Source organism: Hyperolius riggenbachi, chromosome 2 (assembly GCF_040937935.1).
Source record: "Hyperolius riggenbachi isolate aHypRig1 chromosome 2, aHypRig1.pri, whole genome shotgun sequence".
Taxonomy (NCBI): domain Eukaryota; kingdom Metazoa; phylum Chordata; class Amphibia; order Anura; family Hyperoliidae; genus Hyperolius; species Hyperolius riggenbachi.
This window is the reverse complement of record NC_090647.1, coordinates 16,455,526-16,475,508: the sequence shown is the minus strand read 5'-3', so window position 1 is coordinate 16,475,508 and position 19,983 is coordinate 16,455,526. Positions and strand designations below refer to the sequence as shown.

General features: G+C 44.5%; 2 protein-coding genes across 3 annotated transcripts in view; both read left to right on the top strand.

The window, feature by feature from the left end:
* LOC137545359 (protein sel-1 homolog 3-like) overlaps window positions 1-19,983 on the top strand; it is a 124,496-nt gene that overhangs the window by 65,839 nt on the left and 38,674 nt on the right. For both annotated transcript variants that reach the window (XM_068266501.1, XM_068266500.1), the window contains exons 14-17: window positions 1,682-1,822; window positions 12,878-12,940; window positions 14,274-14,447; window positions 19,334-19,461. In XM_068266501.1, coding sequence (XP_068122602.1) covers window positions 1,682-1,822; window positions 12,878-12,940; window positions 14,274-14,447; window positions 19,334-19,461 — 506 coding nt within the window. The remainder of the gene's footprint in view (window positions 1-1,681; window positions 1,823-12,877; window positions 12,941-14,273; window positions 14,448-19,333; window positions 19,462-19,983) is intronic.
* Window positions 7,410-12,396, top strand: LOC137547465 (uncharacterized). The gene is made up of 4 exons (XM_068271062.1): window positions 7,410-7,469; window positions 7,583-8,218; window positions 9,646-9,796; window positions 10,151-12,396. Exons 1-4 carry the CDS (start codon window positions 7,410-7,412, stop codon window positions 12,202-12,204), a joined length of 2,901 nt encoding a protein of 966 aa, XP_068127163.1. The 3' UTR covers window positions 12,205-12,396.

Here is a 19,983-nt window from a genome sequence, read left to right as displayed (position 1 = left end):
CTGCACAGTATCACTTCTCTTGTCCTGTATGCAGGGTGTAATTCTCAGTATCTGCTCTTATTCTGTATGTATGGAGGCTGCACAGTATGACTTCTCTTGTCCTGTATGCCGGGTGTAATTCTCAGTATCTGCTCTTATTCTGTATGTATGGAGACTGCACAGTATGGCTTCTCTTGTCCTGTATGCCGGGTGTAATTCTCAGTATCTGCTCTTATTCTGTATGTATGGGGGCTGCACAGTATGACTTCTCTTGTCCTGTATGCCGGGTGTAATTCTCAGTATCTGCTCTTATTCTGTATGTATGGAGGCTGCACAGTATGACTTCTCTTGTCCGGTATGCCGGGTGTAATTCTCAGTATCTGCTATTATTCTGTATGTACGGAGGCTGCACAGTAGTACTTCTCTTGTCCTGTATGCCGGGTGTAATTCTCAGTATCTGCTCTTATTCTGTATGAATGGAGGCTGCACAGTATCACTTCTCTTGTCCTGTATGCAGGGTGTAATTCTCAGTATCTGCTCTTATTCTGTATGTATGGAGGCTGCACAGTATGACTTCTCTTATCCTGTATGCCGGGTGTAATTCTCAGTATCTGCTCTTATTCTGTATGTATGGAGACTGCACAGCATGGCTTCTCTTGTCCTGTATGCCGGGTGTAATTCTCAGTATCTGCTCTTATTCTGTATGTATGGGGGCTGCACAGTATGACTTCTCTCGTCCTGTATGCCGGGTGTAATTCTCAGTATCTGCTCTTATTCTGTATGTATGGAGGCTGCACAGTATGACTTCTCTTGTCCGGTATGCCGGGTGTAATTCTCAGTATCTGCTATTATTCTGTATGTACGGAGGCTGCACAGTAGTACTTCTCTTGTCCTGTATGCCGGGTGTAATTCTCAGTATCTGCTCTTATTCTGTATGTATGGAGGCTGCACAGTATGACTTCTCTTGTCCCGTATGCCGGGTGTAATTCTCAGTATCTGCTCTTCTGTATGTATGGAGGCTGCACACTTCTCTTGTCCCGTATGCCGGGTGTAATTCTCAGTATCTGCTCTTCTGTATGTATGGAGGCTGCACACGTCTCTTGTCCTGTATGCCGGGTGTAATTCTCAGTATCTGCTCTTGTTCTGTATGTACGGAGGCTGCACAGTATCACTTTCCTTGTCCTGTATGCCGGGTGTAATTCTCAGTATCTGCTCTTCTGTATGTATGGAGGCTGCACACGTCTCTTGTCCTGTATGCCGGGTGTAATTCTCAGTATCTGCTCTTGTTCTGTATGTACGGAGGCTGCACAGTATCACTTTCCTTGTCCTGTATGCCGGGTGTAATTCTCAGTATCTGCTCTTCTGTATGTATGGAGGCTGCACACGTCTCTTGTCCTGTATGCCGGGTGTAATTCTCAGTATCTGCTCTTGTTCTGTATGTATGGAGGCTGCACAGTATCACTTTCCTTGTCCTGTATGCAGTGTCACACCTGTGTTCCTCAGCAGCAGGCAGTGATTGATAATGGGAGGAGAGAACCTGCTGGCTGGCTGTAGTATATGTACATAAGACTGGCAGCACACCTGGCTGTAGTATATGTACATAAGGCCAGTAGCACACATACAGGTCATTAGTCAGAGCTCTGGCAGTGGCAGTGACAGCGCTCTGTATCTGGTACTAACCTCCCTCCACCTTCCTCCTCAGCAAGCTGTCAGCCGGATGCTCTTCTGGGGCCAGCAAGGCATCTCCTCCAATCTCGAAGCTGCCGTGAGATTCTATGAAAAGGGGGCTCTGCAGCAGAAGGACCCCGTCCTGATGTATGACTACGGCATAGTGTTACTGCGGGTAAGTGCAAGCTCCTCTTCCTAGCAAGCAGCAAACATAGTGTGCCATATTTACAATGGTTTGATTTAGCTTATATGTACAATACTTTTATATTGTGAATTTGAGCATTTACTGTATTTTGTTATCATGTATTTACAGTGGGATGCGAAAGTTTAGGCAACCTTGTTAATCGTAGTGATTTTCCTGTATAAATCGTTGGTTGTTATGATAAACAGTGAAATGAAGTTTATTGGATTTACAGAAAGTGCGCAATACTTGTTTAAACAAAATTTGGCAGGTGCTTAAAAATGGCACTGTTGTCATTTTATTGATTCCAAAACCTCAAATTGGCTTGGTAAGCTCAGTGACCCCTGACCGACATACACAGGTGAATCCAATTATGAGAAAGAGTATTTAAGGGGGTCAATTAAAAGTTTCTCTTCTCTTTTAGTTTTCTCTGGAGAGTAGCAACATGGGAGTCTCAAAACAACTCTCAAATGACCTGAAGACAAAAATTGTTCACCATCATGGTTTAGGGGAAGGATAAAGAAAGCTGTCTCAGAGATTTCAGTTGTCTGTTTTCACAGTTAGGAACATATTGAGGAAATGGAAGACCACAGGCTCAGTTCAAGTTAAGGCTTGAAGTGGCAGACCAAGAAAACTCCCGGATAAACAGAAGCGACGGATGGTGAGAACAGTCGTCAGAGTCAACCCACAGACCAGCCCCAAAGGCCTACAACATCATCTTGCTGCAGATGGAGTCACTGTGCATCATTCAACCATTCGGCGCACTTTACACAAGAAGATGCTGTATGTGAGAGTGATACAGAGAAAGCCTTTTCTCTACCCACAGCACAAACAGAGCCGCTTGAGGTACGCTAAAGCACATTTGGACAAGCCAGCTTCATTTTGGAATAAGGTGCTGTGGACTGATGAAACTAAAATTATTTGGGCATAACAAGGGGCGTTATGCATGGAGGAAAAACAACACATCATTCCAAGAAAAACACCTGCTACCTACAGTAAAATATGGTGGTGGTTCCATCATGCTGTGGGGCTGTGTGGCCAGTGCAGGGACTGGGGATCTTGTCACAGTTGAGGGACACATGGATTCTACTCAGTATCAGTAGATTCTGGAGACCAATGTCCAGGAATCAGTGACAAAGATGAAGCTGCGCCGGGGCTGGATCTTTCAACAAGACAACGAAACACTGCTCAAAATCCACTAAGGCATTCATGCAGAGGAACAAGTACAATGTTCTGGAATGGCCATCTCAGTCCCCAGACCTGAATATAATTGAAAATGTGGTGTGAGTTAAAGAGAGCTGTCCATGCTTGGAAGCCATCACACCTGAATGAACTAGAGATGTTTTGTAAAGAGGAATTGTACAAAATACCTTTAACCAGAATCCAGACTCTCATTGGAATCTGCAAATGTATGCACCTACCTAATCTATATATATAATAGACTAAGTGCCTCAACCTTGGAGCAAGAAGAAGAAGTACTTTGCATGAGAAAATTTATGCGTGCTCAATTACCAAGTTTAAGGCCTCTTTTCCATGGACTGTTGAGCTGTGTGCTCAGCAAGCAGTTACCAGGCAGCAGCAAGCAGTTACCAGGCAGCAGCAAGCAGGTACCAGGCAGCAGCAAGCAGGTACCAGGCAGCAGCAAGCAGTTACCAGGCAGCAGCGAGCAGTTACCAGGCAGCAGCAAGCAGTTACCAGGCAGCAGCTAGCAGTTACCAGGCAGCAGCGAGCAGTTACCAGGCAGCAGCTAGCAGTTACCAGGCAGCAGTGAGCAGATACCAGGCAGCAGCGAGCAGTTACCAGGCAGCAGTGAGCAGATACCAGGCAGCAGTGAGCAGATACCAGGCAGCAGTGAGCAGATACCAGGCAGCAACAAGCAGTTACCAGGCAGCAACAAGCAGTTACCAGGCAGCAGCGAGCAGTTACCAGGCAACAGCGAGCAATTACCAGGCAGCAGCGAGCAGTTACCAGGCAGCAGCGAGCAGTTACCAGGCAGCAGCGAGCAGTTACCAGGCAGCAGCGAGCAGTTACCAGGCAGCAGTGAGCAGTTGTGAGAGTTTGAGAGCCATTTCACTGCCTATTCACAGTCCATGGAAAAGAGGCCTTACCCTAGCAAGTCTGACATTGCAAATCTGGCCTAATTGGCTATTCATGAGGCAATGCTCATGCAAATGCATGCACAAACCAATACCACAAAGCAGTCACCCTGCTACATGCTACATTAGCACTATCCAGCTTAGTGCACACCAGAGCGGTTCGGCAGCGTTTTGCGATCCACTTGCGGCTGCGGATACGCTTGGGTAATGTATTTCAATGGGCTGGTGCACACCAGAGCTGGAGGCGTTTTGCTGAAACGCATACTCCCGAGGTGAGGCATTTTTTGGATTGCGGAGGCGTTTCTGCCTCCAATGTAAAGTATATTAAAAACGCAAACCGCTCTGAAAAACGGCAGTTCAGAGCGGTTTTGCAGGCGTTTTTGTTACAGAAGCTGTTCAGTAACAGCTTTACTGTAACAATATATGAAATCTACTACACCAAAAACGCTTTACAAAACCGCAAAATGCTAGGTGAAATGCTACATAAAAATAAAAAAAAGCGTTTCAAAATCTGCTAGCATTTTGCGGATCTGCTAGCAGTTTTTGGTGTGCTCCAGGCCTCCAGGAGCGCCACGGGGAGGATTCCCAATGCCCCCTTTTTATACAACTGGGGGGAACGCAGGGTCCCAGGCTCTCTCACTGCCTGGAAACCACAGCGGCACCCCGGAGGGGGAGGCTGGGTGGCGTGGACGTCTGGACGACCCTCCCCCCAAGTGTGGCCAGAGCCGGGGAGAGCCGTCTGCACCCACCTCCCAATATTAAAAACAGGCACTTACCTTAACGTCCATTGCGTTCTGCTACATGCGCATTAATTTGGGGGCACCACATGAGAAAGGAGAGAAGCATGGGTCACCCCGAGCTTTAGAGCTCAGGGCTGGCTCACTTACAGCACTCCAGAAGGGGGGGGAGGACAGGCGCACTCACTCCAGGGTTCACACCACCGGAGCAAGCCATCCACCACCTGCCTCCAAAGGATACAAACTGCACAAAATGCTTTCCATGAGAAAATTAATGCGCATGTAGCAGAACCCAATGGACGTTAAGGTAAGTGGCTGTTTTTAATATTAGGAGGTGGGTGCGGACAGCTCTTCCCAGCGCTGGCCACGCTTGGGGGGGGGGCGGGGGGGGGGCAGCTGCGCCACCCAGCCTCCCACTCCGGGGTGCCGCTGTGGTTCCCAGGCAGCGAGAGAGCACTTTGCAGTATTGGTTTTTTGACCCTGCATAGTTTGGCATGCGAAAGCAAATGCATATTTGCACGAGCATTGCCTCATGAATAGCCAATTAGGCCAGATTTGCAAAGCCAGACTTGCTAGGGTTAAACTTGGTGTTTGAGCACGCATACATTTTCTCATGGAAAGCCTACTTCTTCTTGCTTCAAGGTTGAGGCACGTACTCTATTAGATAGATAGATGCGGCGTATGCTACGACGCGGGTTGGCTAGTTTTGTTTAAACAACTATTGCACACTTTCTAATAAACTTCATTTCACTTCTCAAATATCTCTGTGTGTGTCTCCTACATGATATATTTTACTGACATTTTTTTTGTAACAGCCAACAATTTATACAGGAAAATCATGACGATTAAGAAAGTTGCCCAAACGTTCGCATCCCACTGTATATAGTACGGACAGCATCTGCAGCACATTACAGAGTACATAGTCATGTCACTGGCTGTCCTCAGAGGAGCTCACACTCTAATCCTACCATAGCCATAGTCTAATGTCCTACCATATTATTATTATGTATTTATATAGCACTGACATCTCCTGCAGCACATTACAGAGTACATAGTCATGTCACTGACTGTCCTCAGAGGAGCTCACACTCTAATCCTACCATAGTCATAGTGTAATGTCCTACCATATTATTATTATGTATTTATATAGCACTGACACCTTCTGCAGCACATTACAGAGTACATAGTCATGTCACTGACTGTCCTCAGAGGAGCTCACACTCTAATCCTACCATAGCCATAGTCTAATGTCCTAACATATTATTATTATGTATTTATATAGCAGTGACATCTCCGGCAGCACATTACAGAGTACATAGTCATGTCACTGACTGTCCTCAGAGGAGCTCACACTCTAATCCTACCATAGTCATAGTCTAATGTCCTCCCATATTATTATTATGTATTTATATATCACTGACATCTTCTGCAGCACATTACAGAGTACATAGTAGTGTCACTGACTGCCCTCAGAGGAGCTCACACTCTAATCCTACCATAGTCATAGTCTAATGTCCTACCATATTATTATTATGTATGTATATAGCCCTGACATCTTCTGCAGCACATTACAGAGTACATAGTCATGTCACTGACTGTCCTCAGAGGAGCTCACACTCTAATCCTACCATAGTCATAGTCTAATGTCCTACCATATTATTATTATGTATGTATATAGCCCTGACATCTTCTGCAGCACATTACAGAGTACATAGTCATGTCACTGACTGTCCTCAGAGGAGCTCACAATCTAATCCTACCATAGTCATAGTCTAATGTCCTAACATATTATTATTATGTATTTATATAGCACTGACATCTCCTGCAGCACATTACAGAGTACATAGTCTTGTCTGACTGTCCTCAGAGGAGCTCACACTCTAATCCCCACCATAGTCATAGTCTAATGTCCTACCATATTATTATTATGTATTTATATAGCACTGGCATCTCCTGCAGCACATTACAGAGTACATAGTCATGTCACTGACTGTCCTCAGAGGAGCTCACACTCTAATCCTACCATAGTCATAGTCTAATGTCCTACCATATTATTATTATGTATGTATATAGCCCTGACATCTTCTGCAGCACATTACAGAGTACATAGTCATGTCACTGACTGTCCTCAGAGGAGCTCACAATCTAATCCTACCATAGTCATAGTCTAATGTCCTACCATATTATTATTATGTATTTCTCTGGACATCCTCGGACAGCACCCTGAGAAGATGTCCACTCCCACATTCACTGGACAGGACCGCACTAAAGAATTTGCATAGTTAGGCAGTATAAAAGGCAGCATTTCACATACCACATCAGTTTTTTGTCCTGTCCACGCAGGATGCACTTCGTCGAAACGTCTGAGGCTTTCCATGCCAGGGAGCAGGGGCTGCTGCCAGAAGGCTGCCAGGAATACCGTAAGCCAGGCTGGTCTAAGGTGGGGAGCTTTCCGCAGCATAGACGCCAGACGCTACGGAAGCCCGCCCAGAGCGCGCGCACACGCGGAAACCGGAAGTTCCGGTTTACTCGCCCTCTGTCAGCTGATCGGGTCATGTGAGGCAGCCAGGAGGGGAACGCCGAGCGCCATTGCGGGCTCAGGAAGCCTGTCAGCGTCCTACGGAACTTGCGGACGGCAATGGTTGTAGGTAGGCACCTCTTTCGGCTGCACAGGGGGCGTTTTGGCTGGGTGGGCTTGTGGGTATTTAAGGCTCCTGGTTTTCAGCCTCCAGTGTGAATCGGCTGACCATGGAGCAGGCTGCTGGATCCTCCTCTCAGGCTGCGGAGCAAGGTTCCAATTCCTCTCTGGTAAACTAATCCTGCTGGTGGGATTGCTTTACATTTATATTTTATATACTATATTAGTATATTTTACTGAGGGGCCTTTTTTCTGTTTTGTTCTCTCTCCTTCTCTTATACAGCCCAATCCAAGAGATAAAGGAGAGAAACATAAGAAAGCAGAACAGAAAACTGATACAAAGAGATGTTCAATTTGTTCCACTAGGATTCCTATATCTTCAAAATCTTTATGTCAGAAATGTGCTGATAAGGTTGTGAAGCAAGAATCTTCTGGGGTATTAAAGGAGTTTGTGGGATGGATGAAATCTGAACTATCATCTACCTTTCAAGCTTTCAAAGGAGTGGCTACCCACACCTCTCCTCCCCCTCCTACCCCTCCCCTTCCTTCAGCACCTACAGAGGTTACTTCTGATAAAACGCAACATCCATCTAAGAAAAGGAAGCTTGATAGAGAGGAGGAAGTATCAGATCTCTCTGAGGGAGAGGTGGAGGATTCATCTTTTGAGGGTAGTTTTATTGATTCGGAGGAAGAAAAGGAAAAGGCATTGAAATCTGCAAAGTTTGCTTTTGCTGTTGATGACTTGGATAAGTTACTGTCTACAATGCATATTACTATGGGTGTTAAAGCCGAACATAAGGAATTGTCTGCTATGGATAAAATGTATGAAAGCCTGTCAGTGGTACAATCAACCTTCATTCCGGTTCATGAGAACCTTAAGGAGATGATAGACAAAGAATGGAATGTACCAGAAAGGAGAGTATTTTGGCCAAAATCGTTAGCTAGAAGCTTGATAGAGAGGAGGAAGTATCAGATCTCTCTGAGGGAGAGGTGGAGGATTCATCTTTTGAGGGTAGTTTTATTGATTCGGAGGAAGAAAAGGAAAAGGCATTGAAATCTGCAAAGTTTGCTTTTGCTGTTGATGACTTGGATAAGTTACTGTCTACAATGCATATTACTATGGGTGTTAAAGCCGAACATAAGGAATTGTCTGCTATGGATAAAATGTATGAAAGCCTGTCAGTGGTACAATCAACCTTCATTCCGGTTCATGAGAACCTTAAGGAGATGATAGACAAAGAATGGAATGTACCAGAAAGGAGAGTATTTTGGCCAAAATCGTTAGCTAGAAGATATCCTTTTAGACTTGAGGATCAGAAATTTTGGGGTCCAGTTCCGAAGCTGGATCCCTCAATTTCTAGAATGTCTAGAAGTTCAGACCTCCTGTTTGAGGACTCAGGTGTTTTAAAAGATATCATGGATAAAAAGATGGACAACTTATTGCGTAGAGCATGGGAGTCATCTACTACAGGGTTTAAACCTGCTGTTGCATCCACAGCCATGGCACGTTGCTTAAAAATCTGGTTAGAACAACTTCATATGCATATAGCAGGAGATACGCCAAGAGAGGAGATCTTGAAAGCATTCCCTACCTTGTTTCTAGTAGTAAATTATCTTTCTGATGCAGCAGATGAATCTGTAAGGCTGTCAGCTAGGACATCAGCATTAGTAAATTCTACAAGACGTGCGGTTTGGCTAAGAACATGGCAGGGAGATTCATCATCAAAATCACGTTTATGTGGCATTCCGTGTGAGGGAAACCTTTTGTTTGGTAGCAAGTTGGAGGAGACCCTTGACAGATCATCAGATAGGAAGAAAAATTTCCCAATTAAGAGGAAAACTTTTCGTTTCCAGAGATCCTTTCGTAACCAGAAGAAGCAAAGCAATACCTCTACAGGAAGTGGTAGAGGAAGATGGAATACAGGAAAAGGTCCAAGAGCCAGATCAAATTTCCTACTTAATCCCTCCAGCTCAGTTACAACGCCAAAGCAACAATGACGCCATAATTCCAGTAGGAGGAAGGATCACGCATTTTTTCGAGACTTGGCAGGAACATTTCCAGAACAAATGGATAAGATCGATTGTATTAGAGGGATACGATCTGGAGTTTGTAAGGATTCCTCATTCAAGATTTTGTGTAACCCCCCACCCAAAGGATATGATTGTTCAGAAGGCACTGATGGAATCGATTGCCTCCCTACTGGAGAAGAAGGTGATACGCCAGGTACCCGCCTCTCACATGCATGCAGGCTTCTACTCCCCTGTCTTCCTAGTCAAAAAACCCAAAGGAGATTACAGGTTCATCATAAATCTAAAGTCATTGAACAGATTCATCTTATACAAAAGATTTCGAATGGACAATATGAGGACAGTAGTGAACCTATTACAGAGAGACTGTTATATGGTGTCCCTAGACCTCAGAGATGCATACTTACACATCCCCATGAGTCTGAGATCACAGAGGTTTCTGAGATTTGCCATCAGGACTGCAGGGGAGGTAAGACATTACCAGTTCACTTCTTTACCATTTGGGTTATCATCAGCACCATGGTTATTTACTAAGATAATGGCAGAAGTTCTGTCAGTGCTTAGAATACGATCTATTCAGGTTATATCATACTTAGATGACCTGCTGATATGGGGCCCTTCTACAGAGTCAGTTTCATATCAGTTGAGCTATACAATTAACTTTCTGGAGTCATTAGGTTGGCTCATGAACTGGGAGAAATCTTGTCTTCAACCTTCAAAAGTCATGAATTATTTAGGCCTTACGATTAATTCTTCTGTTCAGAAAGTTTTTCTGCCTGTTGATAAGGGTCAAAGATTAATCAATTGTATTCTTTCCTTTCAGAGTGCTCAGACCACAACAATAAGAGAAGCTATGTCACTTCTGGGGCTCATGACTTCTGCCTTCATGACTATGGTTTGGGGACAGTTTCATTCAAGGCAACTCCAGGTATGGATCCTGAGGGTATGGAACAAGAAGAAGTCTTCTCTAGACGACAGGGTACTGATCCCTCCCAAGGTGAAGCTTTCTTTGGACTGGTGGAAGGAACAAGTACATCTCTCGACAGGCCGTCTCTGGAACTTTCCAACAGAATGCATTCTGACAACAGATGCAAGTGCAATAGGGTGGGGGGCACACTTCAAGAATATGCCAGCCCAGGGTCTATGGTCTCAAACTCTAAGCAGCATGCCATCGAACAACAGAGAGTTGGAAGCAGTCAGATTGGCTCTAGAACATTTCTCCTCATTCCTCCAGATGAAACATGTGTTGATCCAGACAGACAATTCTTCAGTAGTGGCATACCTGAACAGGCAGGGGGGTACCAGGAGTGCTTCCCTTTGGAGTCAGACTCAAAGGATAATGTCCTGGGCGGAACAATGGACTTGTTCTCTAAAAGCTATACATTTGAAAGGTTCTCGAAATTGCATGGCAGATTTCCTCAGTCGGGAGACTTTGTTACAGGACGAGTGGAGCCTTCACCAGGAAGTGTTTCAAGAGATTCTGCAGAAATGGGGCAGTCCAGACATAGACTTATTTGCTTCCAAGCACAACAACAAATGCCCTCAGTTCTGTTCCCTCTCTCGGGAGGACAACTCAAAGGTCATAGATGCCTTCTCAATCAAGTGGGAGTTTCCTCTGGTCTATGCCTTTCCACCAATTACAGTGATTCCGAAAGTACTGAACAAAATAATGCAGGAGAAGGTCAGAGCGATATTGATAACTCCTTTTTGGCCAAAAAGACCTTGGTTTTCGCTGCTGAAAAGGTTAGCTGTAGAGGATCCCTGGATATTACCGAACAGACCAGACTTACTATCTCAGGGCCCGTTCTTCCATCCACAGCTGACCATGTTCAAGCTAACAGCGTGGAACCTGAATGGACACTCCTGAAACAAAAGGGATTTTCAGAAGAACTTATAAAAACTTTGATTTGCAGCAGAAAGGAGGTAACTAGAAAAATGTATGCGAAGGCTTGGAGAACTTATTCTGATTGGTGCTCAAGGAAAGGGGTCTCAAGAACTTTGATATCCTCTGTATTAGAGTTTTTACAGGCAGGATTCGCAATGGGCCTAAGCATCAGCACATTAAAAGTACAGACGGCTGCATTAAGTGTATTCTTGGAGAAAAAATTGTCAGAAGATCGCTTTATAATTCAGTTCTTCCATGCAACGTCTAGGTTGAAACCAAAACAGAGAATAAGGACCCCACCTTGGGATTTAAACACAGTGTTACAGGCATTTTCATTACATCCCTTTGAGCCATTATCAGAAATATCGGAGAAAAACCTTACTTTGAAGGCAGTGTTTCTACTAGCAATTTGTTCTGCAAGGCGTGTAAACGAGATCCAGGCCTTGTCGATTGATGAACCATACTGCATTGTTTCAGACGATCGCATCACTTTAAAGATGGACCCTACCTTTCTACCAAAAGTGGTCTCGGATTTTCACCGGTCACAGGAGATTTACTTACCTTCTTTTTGTCCAAATCCTTCAAATGACAAGGAAAGGAAGTTGCAGGCTGTTGATGTTAGACGCTGTATCTTACAGTATATGGAGGTCACTAACAGTTGGAGAAGGTCTAGGGCGATGTTTGTCCTTCATTCAGGACCAAACAGAGGAAGGCAAGCTTCAAAAGCTACCATAGCACGATGGTTAAGACAGGCCATTTCCCTGGCCTACAGCGTGCAGAATAAGAGAGTGCCAGCATCCATCAAGGCTCACTCCACGAGATCGATGTCAACTTCTTGGGCAGAGAGGGCAGGAGCCAGTATTGAGCAGATTTGCCGAGCAGCTACCTGGTCTTCTTCAAACACTTTTGCTAAACATTATAAGCTAGACGTATCTGCTAGTAGAGATTTAGCCTTTGGCAGAAAGGTTTTACAGGCAGTTATCCCTCCCTAGATATCATGTTCTTGTTTATCTTCTCAGGGTGCTGTCCGAGGATGTCCAGAGAAAGACTAGATTACTTACCGGTAATGTCTTTTCTGGTAATCCGAAGGACAGCACCCGTTGACGCCCACCCATGTAAATAAAAAATTTATATTGAAGCATCATTTGGTGTCTTGTCTTTTTTTATAACTGATGTGGTATGTGAAATGCTGCCTTTTATACTGCCTAACTATGCAAATTCTTTAGTGCGGTCCTGTCCAGTGAATGTGGGAGTGGACATCTTCTCAGGGTGCTGTCCTTCGGATTACCAGAAAAGACATTACCGGTAAGTAATCTAGTCTTTATATAGCACTGACATCTCCTGCAGCACATTACAGAGTACATAGTCTTGTCTGACTGTCTGACTGAGATGTTATGAGAATATCCTGTGTTTCTTACTGCTGTATGTGTCCTATCTTTTGTTACAACCACAATTTTCATCCTTTGGGTTCATGCCAGCCCTAGGACAACCATGCAGAGAGCGAGGTCAGACGCTCCAGATTAGTGACTCGCCATATAGAGAAGCTGTAGGATGAGCATGACAGCTACATAACATAGGTAGTCTGCACTGTGTGTACACCAATGTTTGTGGCATGACACTTTTCCTGGTTCCAGCAGTTCCTGACATCGGCTGGCTTTATTTCAGGGACAAGGAGTGAAGCAGGACATCCCGAAAGCTCTGCAGTATCTGAAGAAAGCGGCCGACATGGTAAGAGGAAGTCAGTGTTTATAATCATTTTATTTCACTTTGTCACACCTGAACCACGTACACAATCACAACGCCTCATGTGGAGGGGGCGCTATACCCCTTTGTTGCTTTGACCATAATTGCTGAGAGTGACTTTTTAACCTGAGCGGAGTTGGGTTTGTCTCCCCACCAGCCATGGCACAAATGTCAGTATAATTATTTACGTTATCTTAATCACCGTATCATAAATCTACTGAAGCTGGTATTTTGGGGGAAGCAGGAAATATGGCTGCTGGAGGCGTCTCGGGCCCATGTAAGTGTCGGTACATGAGGGAAATGTGGATGTCCCATAAATTACAGAGGGCTCAAATTTCCCTCATATTTCCCTGAGCACCTATGAGGCACCCAAACCTCTGCGGTGTCCAATATTTGTAATTTACAGCCACAAGCGCGGTCATCAGTGGGTTTGGGGTTGGATACCTTAAACTCTGAAGATATTCATACTTACCCAGGGCTTCCTCCAACCCCATAAGCTTGTTTAGGGCCACGCATGCGCAGAAGACCCAGACTGGGCCCAACTAAGCCTGTTACTGGGGCTGATCATGGGAGGATGGCCAGGGACAAGCTTAAGGGGCTGGAGGAAGCCCCGGGTAAGTATCAAACCTTTAGAGTTTAACGTCTCTGGTACAGTTTAAGGTTAGGCATCATGGGTGGGGGGGGGGGGTGGATTTAAGGTCAAACATCAGAGAGGGGACTGGTTAGGGTTAGTCATTGTTGGGCGGAGGGAGGGGGTGGTTAAGATTAGGCATCATGGGGTGGTTAGTGTTAGGCATCAGTGGGGGGATAGGTAAGGGTTAGGGGAGGGGTCAGTTAAGGTTAGGCATTGGTGGGGGGTTGGTCAAGGTTAGGCATTGGGGAGGGAATTGGTTAGGGTTAGGCGCTGATGAGGGGGGGTCAGTTAGGGTTAGGCATTGTGGGGGAAGTGGGTATCAGTTAGGGTTAGTTAGGGTTAGGCATTGGTAGAAGGTTATGATTAGTTATAGTAAAATATTGGTAAAATGTACTGATATTTTACTTTTGGAATTACCACTGACCAATAGTAAAATATCGGTAAATTTTCCGATATGTTCCCCACCAAAACACTGCTATGGGGCTCTATAGTTTTTAGATACACCTGAATTCTGAACACTGGATTACTTATCATCTCCTCCTTGGGGGACACTTGTAGTCACTCTAGATTCCCCTCCCCCTTCCCCGAGAGTATCATGATGATCACGTCAGCTGTACTTACCATACCACCAGCCACCAGTGTATGCCGTATAGACTGGAAATGTGACCTGTGTCTCCTCTACAGGACTTTGTCCCGGCATTGAACAGCCTTGGCTGGTACTATGAGCAGTATGAGAAGGACTATAAGAAAGCTGCCGAGTACTGGGAGAGGGCGGATGAACTTGGAAACCCGGAGGCTCCATTCAACCTGGGCATCCTGTACTTCCACGGCCTGTACCCCGGGAAACCCCAGGACCATGTAAGTCACACGTCCCCTCCTTCCATCTGCTTCACAAAGGCCACCATGAACATGTGACTAGTCATGTGACCAGTGTGTGCGTTGCTACATGACAGGTCCTCAGGATCAGTCACACAATAATGTATCTGAACCGTTCAGTACATCACTGGGATGGGAATCCTGCATGTGGGCGTGTGATCTCGTAGGCAGGGCTGTCACCATGGAGATTGGCTGTTCTAGCAGTTGCTATAGCGATGTTCATTCTGCAGTGGCCACGCATGGTGCACATTGCTACAGCGCTCGCTGGAACAGGCAGGGTATCTATCCATGTTGGGGATGAAATCTCGCAATGCTCTATCTTGGTAAAGAGACCCTTGGTGTTTTCAAAAAGCTGAAACCTATCTTCATGGGGTCAGTAACATTTCTGCATTGGAGTGCTGTCTCCATCAGTACTTAGTTTTTGAATATTAGCTATGGCATTGCTCCACCCAAACAGTCTGATCATCCAACCACAAGCGAGCATATATATAATCTGATCATTCAACCACAAGCGAGCATATATATAATCTGATCATCCAACCACAAGCGAGCATATATAGAGTCTGATCATCCAACCACAAGCGAGCATATATAGAGTCTGATCATCCAACCACAAGCGAGCATATATAGAGTCTGATCATCCAACCACAAGCGAGCATATATAGAGTCTGATCATCCAACCACAAGCGAGCATATATAGAGTCTGATCATCCAACCACAAGCGAGCATATGTAGAGTCTGATCATCCAACCACAAGCGAGCATATATAGAGTCTGATCATCCAACCACAAGCGAGCATATATATAGTCTGATCATCCAACCACAAGCGAGCATATATAGAGTCTGATCATCCAACCACAAGCGAGCATATATAGAGTCTGATCATCCAACCACAAGCGAGCATATATATAGTCTGATCATCCAACCACGAAGGGAGCATATATATAGTCTGATCATCCAACCACAAGCGAGCATATATAGAGTCTGATCATCCAACCACAAGCGAGCATATATAGAGTCTGATCATCCAACCACAAGCGAGCATATATATAGACTGATCATCTAACCACAAGCGAGCATATATAGAATCTGATCATCCAACCACAAGCGAGCATATATATAGTCTGATCATCCAACCACAAGCGAGCATATATAGAGTCTGATCATCCAACCACAAGCGGCATATATATATAGTCTGATCATCCAACCATAAGCGAGCATATATATAGTCTGATCATCCAACCACAAGCAAGCATATATAGAGTCTGATCATCCAACCACAAGCGAGCATATATAGAGTCTGATCATCCAACCACAAGCGGCATATATATATAGTCTGATCATCCAACCACAAGCGAGCATATATATAGAGTCTGATCATCCAACCACAAGCGAGCATATATATATAGTCTGATCATCCAACCACAAGCGAGCATATATAGAGTCTGATCATCCAACCACAAGCGGCATATATAGAGTCTGATCATCCAACCACAAGCGAGCATATATAGAGTCTGATCATCCAACCACAAGCGAGCATATATAGAGTCTGATCATCCAACCACAAGCGAGCATATATATAGAGTCTGATCATCCAACCACAAGCGAGCATATATAGAGTCTGATCATCCAACCACAAGCGAGCATATATATAGAGTCTGATCATCCAACCACAAGCGAGCATATATATAGTCTGATCATCCAACCACAAGCGAGCATATATAGAGTCTGATCATCCAACCACAAGCGAGCATATATAGAGTCTGATCATCCAACCACAAGCGAGCATATATAGAGTCTGATCATCCAACCACAAGCGAGCATATATAGAGTCTGATCATCCAACCACAAGCGAGCATATATAGAGTCTGATCATCCAACCACAAGCGAGCATATATAGAGTCTGATCATCCAACCACAAGCGAGCATATATAGAGTCTGATCATCCAACCACAAGCGAGCATATATAGAGTCTGATCATCCAACCACAAGCGAGCATATATAGAGTCTGATCATCCAACCACAAGCGAGCATATATAGAGTCTGATCATCCAACCACAAGCGAGCATATATAGAGTCTGATCATCCAACCACAAGCGAGCATATATATAGTCTGATCATCCAACCACAAGCGAGCATATATATAGTCTGATCATCCAACCACAAGCGAGCATATATAGAGTCTGATCATCCAACCACAAGCGAGCATATATAGAGTCTGATCATCCAACCACAAGCGAGCATATATATAGTCTGATCATCCAACCACAAGCGAGCATATACAGTATAGAGTCTGATCATCCAACCACAAGCGAGCATATATATAGTCTGATCATCCAACCACAAGCGAGCATATATAGAGTCTGATCATCCAACCACAAGCGAGCATATATAGAGTCTGATCATCCAACCACAAGCGAGCATATATATAGTCTGATCATCCAACCACAAGCGAGCATATACAGTATAGAGTCTGATCATCCAACCACAAGCGAGCATATATATAGTCTGATTATCCAACCACAAGCGAGCATATATAGAGTCTGATCATCCAACCACAAGCGAGCATATATAGAGTCTGATCATCCAACCACAAGCGAGCATATATAGAGTCTGATCATCCAACCACAAGCGAGCATATATATAGTCTGATCATCCAACCACAAGCGAGCATATACAGTATAGAGTCTGATCATCCAACCACAAGCGAGCATATATAGAGTCTGATCATCCAACCACAAGCGAGCATATATAGAGTCTGATCATCCAACCACAAGCGAGCATATATAGAGTCTGATCATCAAGCTACAAGCGAGCATATATAGAGTCTGATCATCCAACCACAAGCGAGCATATATAGAGTCTGATCATCCAATCACAAGCGAGCATATATATAGTCTGATCATCCAACCACAAGCGAGCATATTTATAGTCTGATCATCCAACCACAAGCGAGCATATATAGAGTCTGATCATCCAACCACAAGCGAGCATATTTATAGTCTGATCATCCAACCACAAGTGAGCATATATAGAGTCTGATCATCCAACCACAAGTGAGCATATATATAGTCTGATCATCCAACCACAAGTGAGCATATATATAGTCTGATCATCCAACTACAAGCGAGCATATATATAGTCTGATCATCCAACCACAAGCGAGCATATATAGAGTCTGATCATCCAACCACCAGCGAGCATATATAGAGTCTGATCATCCAACCACAAGTGGCATATATAGAGTCTGATCATCCAACCACAAGCGAACATATATAGAGTCTGATCATCCAACCACAAGCGAGCATATATAGAGTCTGATCATCCAACCACAAGTGAGCATATATATAGTCTGATCATCCATTCACAAGCGAGCATATATATAGTCTGATCATCCAACCACAAGTGAGCATATATAGAGTCTGATCATCCAACCACAAGCGAGCATATATAGAGTCTGATCATCCAACCACAAGCGAGCATATATATAGTCTGATCATCCAACCACAAGCGAGCATATATATAGTCTGATCATCCAACCACAAGCGAGCATATATATAGTCTGATCATCCAACCACAAGCGAGCATATATATAGTCTGATCATCCAACCACAAGCGAGCATATATAGAGTCTGATCGTCCAACCACAAGCGAGCATATATATAGTCTGATCATCCAACCACAAGCGAGCATATATAGAGTCTGATCATCCAACCACAAGCGAACATATATAGGTGTCAATTCACCAAAGGCTGTTTGGTAAGACAAAACAAGTCAGGAAAATACTGCATTCGGTATTTTAGACTTTAATGTGCTAATTCACCAATATTTTCACAGGTGCGGTAGAAGTTTGGAAATTTACCGGCTTCAGCAGACAAAACTCTGTGCAGAGACAGCATTACAATTAGATGTTCATGTTTTGCTATACTGTTTGTTATACTGCCTCTGCTCGCTCTGAATCTGTCCATTAGTCTTTCTTAACATTTTATTTAATTGCCACAGCTTAGATGAACTTCCAGGAGACTTTACACATGCCCTGCTTAGGTTTCCCCACTAGCTCCTCTGCATCTTCAAACAGGAACCTAAGGAGTTAAACTGCCTAAGGGAGGCAGGAGAAACTTCTTTTGTTCCATTCTCTCTGCTCATTGTCTGAGGGTTAAAACAGCTGGACCTGCCAGAGAAGCCTGCGGGTCCTATCAACGGGACTTGCAGGAGACAGGGGCTGTTTCTATTGGCTCTCTGCTCCTGTCAGTCATAGGTTATACTTCTCTGCTTCTGTGAGTTCTGTGAGTCTCGCACTGATACTGATGTAGGAGAACTGCCGTTAATGGAACTGTGTTTTACCGCATGCTGTAACCTTGATGAATTGACATTTACTGACATTTGTTGAGGTAATTACCACACAAGTTGGTAATTTACCTCGCTTGCTCGGTAATTTCAGTTTTTCATGCAGTAACAGCCTTGATGAATTGACACTTTTCTAAATGATCGGTAAAATCAGCTGTTTTCAGCATTACCGCATGTGGTCATGCTTGGTGAATTGACGCCATAGAGTCTGATCATCCAACCACAAGCGAGCATATGGCGTGCAAGCCACACCCAGATATTTCACTATGCGGATGTGGAATGAGGCTAAGAAACACTTGTGAGTGCAGAAACAAATGACCAGTTCCATAGTTCAGGATATGTCTGTATGGGAAATGAATGAATATACAGTACATATAAAAAACTAGATTTTTAGCATTTAAACTCATGGATCGGGGGTCTGGGTTGGGGGTGTGTGTATGGGGGAGGGGAAGGTTTTCTGGGGGGAATACAGACATGTGCATGGCAGGACATTTACCCTGTAACACAGTTATTCTTCTCAGTCTTCAGCCTATCGGCACTACCTCCGATCGGCCATGCGCGGCCACATTGACGCAGCTGTGCACGTCTCCGCCTACTGGATACAAGGCCTGCCGGGGGTTGTGGACCGCGTGCCGCAGGACGCCGTGCTGTAAGTAAAAACATGGTAGACTTCTATATAGGGACTGGGAAGTATCGGGGTGCAGAAAACAGGACTCAGATTTATAGCAAAATCCTGTGATATAAAGCTAACCTGTCACCGCATTGTACAGGTTGGCATCTAACTGCTCTGAGCCTGACTTCAGTATGATTTTATTTGCTTTGAAATCACCCATTTTCTTATGTTAATAAAGGGAGAGCATCTGGAGGCTTCCTACTACTTAAAGGGATCCAAGCAGCTTTCTTTTTGCAGTTTGTCCTGATTTCTAATAGCTGTAGGAGCTGCCATTTCCCCTCTCCCCTTCTCTCTGCCCTTATTTATCCAGGGGAAGGTGTAAATGTAATCAAGTGTGACTCTCTAAACTGTTTGAAGTGCAGTGTGCTATCGTTCCACCCCCTGATGATGAAAGCCATTTTTGCTCATTGCTACTGCTAATTACAGCAGTCCTTATCTGCCTGCTATTTATATGGACAGCAGGCTGTGGAAGAAGGGCAATAAAAGCCTCTAATGGAA

Coding starts and splice junctions, on each gene's coding strand:
- LOC137547465 (XM_068271062.1), top strand. CDS start 7,410: ATGGAGCAGGCTGCTGGATCCTCCTCTCAGGCTGCGGAGCAAGGTTCC. Junction 8,219..9,645: donor GGAATGTACCAGAAAGGAGA/GTATTTTGGCCA, acceptor CTTATACAAAAG/ATTTCGAATGGACAATATGA. Junction 9,797..10,150: donor CCATCAGGACTGCAGGGGAG/GTAAGACATTAC, acceptor CTTTCCTTTCAG/AGTGCTCAGACCACAACAAT.